Source organism: Musa acuminata, chromosome BXJ2-5, assembly GCF_036884655.1.
Source record: "Musa acuminata AAA Group cultivar baxijiao chromosome BXJ2-5, Cavendish_Baxijiao_AAA, whole genome shotgun sequence".
NCBI classification, from domain to species: domain Eukaryota; kingdom Viridiplantae; phylum Streptophyta; class Magnoliopsida; order Zingiberales; family Musaceae; genus Musa; species Musa acuminata.
Window position 1 is genome coordinate 41,542,501 of NC_088342.1, and position 6,005 is coordinate 41,548,505.

General features: G+C 37.1%; 1 protein-coding gene across 2 annotated transcripts; it reads right to left on the bottom strand.

The window, feature by feature from the left end:
* Positions 1–3,553: 3,553 nt before the first annotated feature.
* On the bottom strand, positions 3,554–5,289 carry LOC135584548 (5-amino-6-(5-phospho-D-ribitylamino)uracil phosphatase, chloroplastic-like). Of its 2 annotated transcripts, none has more exons than XM_065107455.1 (2): positions 5,168–5,289; positions 3,554–4,948 (listed from the first exon to the last, which is right to left on the bottom strand). In XM_065107455.1, the coding sequence occupies exon 2, from the start codon at positions 4,709–4,711 to the stop codon at positions 3,656–3,658; it is 1,056 nt and encodes a 351-aa protein (XP_064963527.1). In that variant the 5' UTR covers positions 4,712–4,948; positions 5,168–5,289; the 3' UTR covers positions 3,554–3,655. The 2 variants fall into 2 exon arrangements, with proteins under 2 accessions (XP_064963527.1, XP_064963528.1); XM_065107456.1 differs by lacking the exon at positions 5,168–5,289 and adding an exon at positions 5,046–5,156.
* Between the last annotated feature and the right edge of the window lie 716 nt (positions 5,290–6,005).

Consider the following 6,005-nt stretch of genomic DNA (forward strand, 5'->3'; position numbering starts at 1 on the left):
GTATTGCATTAATTGGAAGTCTCTTATTTAACATTTTGTTTCTAGCAGCAATTTAATGGCGAAGAAAAAACTGAAACTTGGGGCTACTTCTAATCTCCTTTTGCCCAACTCTAGCTGATCAGAAACAAGCTTTTTTACATATCCAGGCTTTTATAGTACTGAATCTAACTCGTGAATTGGCCTTCTGCAACTGCTTCAGCATTCATGGGATGAACACTAGCAATGGGTTTTGTAACTCATGTTTATGTTACGTCAACTGCTCTGAACTAGTGGTTACTTGCACAATAGCAGAAAAGAAACTACACTTCCCCCAATAAATTTCTACAATCAAGCACACATCTCACATTTTGACTACATTGTTTCCTTTTGCATGCTTCCGCTTTCTCTGCTGATATCTCTGAGATGAAAGGTGGGGTGCTGGAAGTTCTTTTAGTGAGTGCTGAAGACCTCAAGCATCTTCATTTACTTGGTCATCTCTCTCTTCCTCCATCTCTTTATCTGTATCTATATTGATTGGTAGAGGCTTGTGTGTGTGTGTGTGAGAGAGAGAGAGAGAGAGAGAGAGACAATTAATGGATTTGTGTGCTACAGATTTGAAATTTCTCCAGAAAGAAAACAGTAGCCTAACCTGCCTGGTTTTGTTTTGTGCAGGATCATCAAAATATTATGTGATTCTGCAATGTGGCAACCTAGTCTGTACTAGCAAAATCAAAGAAGGTGTGTGCTCTTTTTTGTTAATTCCTTCTCCATTAATCCACAGGAATGAAACTCTTGCTCTTTATCCAAGTTTTGCCTTCAGAAAATAGTTGGCCAGCCGTATTGTTTTCTAGTTTGTCCTTAGTCAGCCTCAAGCAAAAATAAGGATATCTCTATAGGGCATCCAAACTCAACTCTTCACCCAAAAAAGGAAAGAAAAGAGAAAAGATAGTCTCATCTCATCTACCTTTCAACAGCAGATGTCATTTGTCAGTCAGTACTTAAGAAGCAGATGTCATTTATTAGGATTTCAACAGCCTCAGTCAGTACTAGAACCTTATGCTAATTTGTTTTCCTCTTAAATGATATGATCAAACCATTTTCTATTTGCTTTTTTTATTCCTTTGGACAGAAAAGAAATTTGTTCAAACAACTAAATAAAAAAAAAATGAAACATTCACCTTAAGAGTAAGTCTCATAGCATCACCTTGTTAAGACATGTGCCTATTTAATACTTCTTCTCACCTGTGTTACAGGAGAAGGGGAAAAGGTTTGGTGGAACGAGAAATTCACACTCAAGCTATCTTCTTCAGAATGGAAAAACATGATGATGCTTAAGCTGAGGATCATGAAAAAGGACAAGTTCTGCGATGACCGCTCTGTTGGTGATGCCATGTAATATTTTTTCAACCTCACACAAATATTTCATACATCTTTACCAAGTACCAAGCTGCAAACTATAAAATCTCAGTTCCGTACTAACACTGATCGGTGGACAGAATGATATAACACTGGCAAGAAGATGATGACAGTCATCAAATGTACACATTGTCATTTAAATCATGGTTACACAACATATCATGATTTCATGCTTATCGATTGTGATGTAGAGTCTGACTAAGATTTGAGTAATTATGTACAAACTAGTTCCAAGACTTACTCCTATAAGCATGATGCAGAGTTTATCTGAGAGGTGTCCTGAAAGACGGAAGTGAGAAAGGTTGCCTAGAGCTAAAGCCAGCTCCATACAATGTAGTCCTTGAAGATGGCACATACAAAGGCGAGGTGAAGGTTGGCCTTAAGCTCATCTCAGATGTAAGTACATAGGTGCAGAATCAATAGAAAGATAAACAGAATATTTTAAAGTCAATATTTTGATTTAAATGATGCAATTAGTTTTATGTGCTAACATATGGATGTAAATAGTTGTGTAAAAGTTGATCAGGGGGTAAATCAAGAGTTTCTGGTAAGCCATATGCATGTACATATTCTCATCTCTTCACTGCAAAATGTGCATAACAAAGAATGAAATATGCATATCTCTGCATGCTTTCTTAGAGTCCATCTCAAAAGGATGAATGAGAGGTAAGTTGACAACCATAATCAAACAGATCCATTCAGATTAATATTTAATGAGATGTTATTGATTTAATCCTCTTTGTTATATAGGAATGCAAAATAAATCTCATAGAGAATTAGTATTTTCAAATGCATTCCTGGTTTATCTATATAGTAAAGGTTATCATATATAGTGAAAATTCTGCAATGGTATATGGAATTTATGATTGCATCTCTATGGCATATGTCAGTAACAATTTACAAACTTTTCTCAAGCAGCCAGTAATGTCCTTGTTTTATATATACAGGTAGAGGTGGATCTACAAACAGAGAGAAGAGGATGCACAATAACTGAGAGACAACCACGTTCAATATATAGAATCATCCTCAATTATACTCTGCAGAGAATACCATGGGCAAGATTCCTGTTTCTCCACAATCATGCTACTAATGCAGACGGTAAGACAGATTAATAGATGACTCACCAACTTGGGCAAATCTTGATTCACAAATCCATATTGTTGTAATCAGTGGAAATATTTTCAGTATAAGCATAGAAAATTGATGAACCAAGATAATCTTATTATAAGTACAACTTTGTTTGAATAAATGTCACTCTTCATTGTTTTTAAACAAATTAATTCTTGGACCAAGCATTTCCAGCTGGTGATAGCCAATGGCAGAAAATGCCACTATCATGGAAAATTAGCCACGGGAAACTAATTGATTGTCCAGCTTAGAAGTTTATTTAAGTCCTAAATGAAATTTCCATGTATAATTTGCATCGATAAGAAGAGTTAGGAGTTCTATTGTGCAATCAAAGTGATGCTACTTACTCTTAAAACCCCCTATAGGCAATCCTTTAGCAACTACTAATTAAGGCCACTGTTCTGAATTATCATATATAAACTAGATAACTATGAGCAACATATTTTATCAGCAGGTTCTTCTTTTGAATATTTATATTGAAGATTTTACCAATGGATGTGTATGGAATCCCTATCGAACTAGGAATATCCAATTTTATATATATATATATATATGTATATGTGTGTGTGTGTGTGTGTGTGTGTGTGTGTGTATATGTATATGTATATGTATGTATGTATGTATATATATGCATATGCATATATGTATATATGTATGTATATATATGTACATATGTATATATACATGTATATGTGTGTGTGTGTGTGTGGAAAGACTCAACTTCTATTGAGAAATTAGTAAGTTTTTTCAACATAAGGCAGTCAGTATTTAAATCAAAAGGCTAATTTATGCAACTCCCAAGCATATTTGATTTTTCTTTACTTTGCAGTCATATGACTGCACAACCCACACCCAATCAACAAGAAACTCTATCACGACCAGCACGACATATTAACAGCAACAAGTAAGTTGGTTTCCTAACTCACACCAAAGGATTGGCAGGTAGATGGTCAAAGTATAGAAGTACAAACATTGTGTTTAAAGATGTTCTCATTGCTCCTATTATTTTAGAAAAAGTGGGACAAAGCAATGCACAAGAATCTAAGGGAATATGATTCATGTATCAATCCCAAAAACAGCATAGTTCATAATCAATGCAAGGTTAATATATAGAAGACTCCAACAAAAAGTCTTACAAGTAACTTAATCCTTCCACCTCCATATGTCTTTCACTTGCTCTCTGCTGAATTGGATTAATCCTTGTGGAATTCTCCAAGTAGCCAATGGACAGCTCATCAAGCCACCTCACCACACGTGGTGCTACTCGGAACTCATAGACTGGCCTGTTGCTTGAAACCACAACAGAACTCATCCCAGCATTGGCAGCAGCCACCACTGTCGAATCCGAGTTCCCAATCACAATGCAATGTTCTGATTCAAGATCAAGGAGCTCCGCTGCACGTTTGAACATCTCAGGGTCCGGTTTTCCCCTGCCCAAATCCTCTGCGGCCACCACACAAACAAAGTAGCCTTCCAAACCAACAGCTTGAATTGCTTCTTCAATGCTCCTTCTGGGGCGTGCAGAGACCACTGCCATTGGCACACCGTAATCCACAAGTCTGTTCAAGAACTGTTGAGAGCCGGACCGCAAGCAATACTCACTGCCACGCAGACGCCAGTATATCTCTTCCTTCCGTGTGGCTAATCTTTGAAGCACCAAGGGATCTATAGACCATCCAAGGACCTCTGAGATGGCCTCTTCGGTCTTCATTCCCTTGATTGACCTCAAGATGACATCCATCGGGAACTCTTTGCCCTCCTCTTCACACAATATAAACCACGCATGCGGCTCCAATTCGGGATCATCGTCCTCCACAATGACTCCTTCCAATTCGAAGATCACTCCCATCGACCTGAAGCCTGTTGGTGGTGATAGCGGATCCGGCGACGAATCATCGGCCACGCTCGAAAGTGACCACAACCAACTAAGGTTAGCTGGCAGCGCATGCCCCAAATCTGGAGGTAGACTATCCTGTTCCAGCTTATGTTCTTCCTCAGCGGGCTCTGAAGCATTCAGCCCACAACCTCGTAAGTTATTCGCAAGACTTCTTCTCGGACATGGCTTCGATCCAGCATCACTGGAGACAGTCCACTTCTTCCTCCTGCCGCTGCCGTTTCTGTTGGGAATTTCAGCGAACGGGTTGTGAGCAAGAGCGGGGTTACATGCAGCAGCCCAGCAGACAGCCATCGCCGAGAAAGAGCAAGACGAAACCCTTGCAAATTCCTTGAAATCTTCCAAGATCAGCCTTGCGAAAGCTTCCACCCTTCAAACCCTTGACAGGCTCTCCCGTGCCTGTCTCGCCATGAAACAACGTAGGAAAGGGCGACACTTGGCTATCAAAATCGAGTTCCTGGAACTGCTACCGATTGATATCTTGGTCCAAAGCCGACCTTGCTGTGATGGGCCTTCTGCGCCTCGTACAGCCTGCATTGCAAGAAGTCTCGACTCAGAGCGAGAAGAAAAAGATGTCTTTTGAGTTTGTCGATCAAAAACGATAAATAGTTAGTGCAACATCTTATACCAAATAATGATCAGAATTAGTACATCAATGATTGATAAGGGTTGTCACAAAATAAATCTGTAATATGAAAACATTAAGACCAAGGATTTAGACATAATCTATCTTAGATCGAGAATAAGTACCTTTATTTGCAATGCTTATGTCGAATTGTATACGTGGATGCCTCCAATCCGTGCTTTAAGTTAGCCCCCTTCGTCTCTCTCTCTCTTACCACTTCCGATAAGGCTATCGGTAACTGACGGAGTTATGTTCTCAAACATGTTAAAACACAATAAGCCCAAGAGGGGAGGGAGGGTGGAATCTTAGATATTTTCTTCCATCAAGGTCAATATCTAAAATTTTTTATATCAATAAATATTGATATTAGATTTTTTATTAGAATCTAATCATTATCTTTAATAAACTAAAGAAGATAGAAAATAAGCATTCAAAATCATAATAATAAAATAAAATTTTATTTTTAAAATAATTTTACTTGATTGGATTATAAGTTTTGGAAAAATTAATTTATACGTGCATATTTTTTAAAAAAAAATATCGATATATCCATTAAATATCATAATATTATAATAAGTCAATCTATTAATATATGTCATTTGTGTCATTTGTGTTATACTTTCTTTTACATACTATAACATCATCAATCCTATCTTATACAGTTCATAATGACTTATATAACTTATCTTGTTAAGATAATCATATTATCAAGTATAAATATAATATGTATATATAAAAATAAAAAATTGAATAGCAAAAACTGTGATTATTTATGAAAATAATAATATCAATTATAATAACAACTTAGACAAGCATCATCATATTGTTAGGAATGAGTCGGCACTAAGAGAGGGGGGTGAATTAGTGCAGCGGATAAAAGCATATCGATTCGAAAAATCTTTGTACGATAAAATCCGTTTCGGAAATATATTAATTTTGAAAGCGTACGGAAGGAAGGGTATG

Excerpts from the sequence above, each read along its gene's own strand:
- LOC135584548 (XM_065107455.1), bottom strand. The coding sequence starts at position 4,711 with ATGGCTGTCTGCTGGGCTGCTGCATGTAACCCCGCTCTTGCTCACAAC.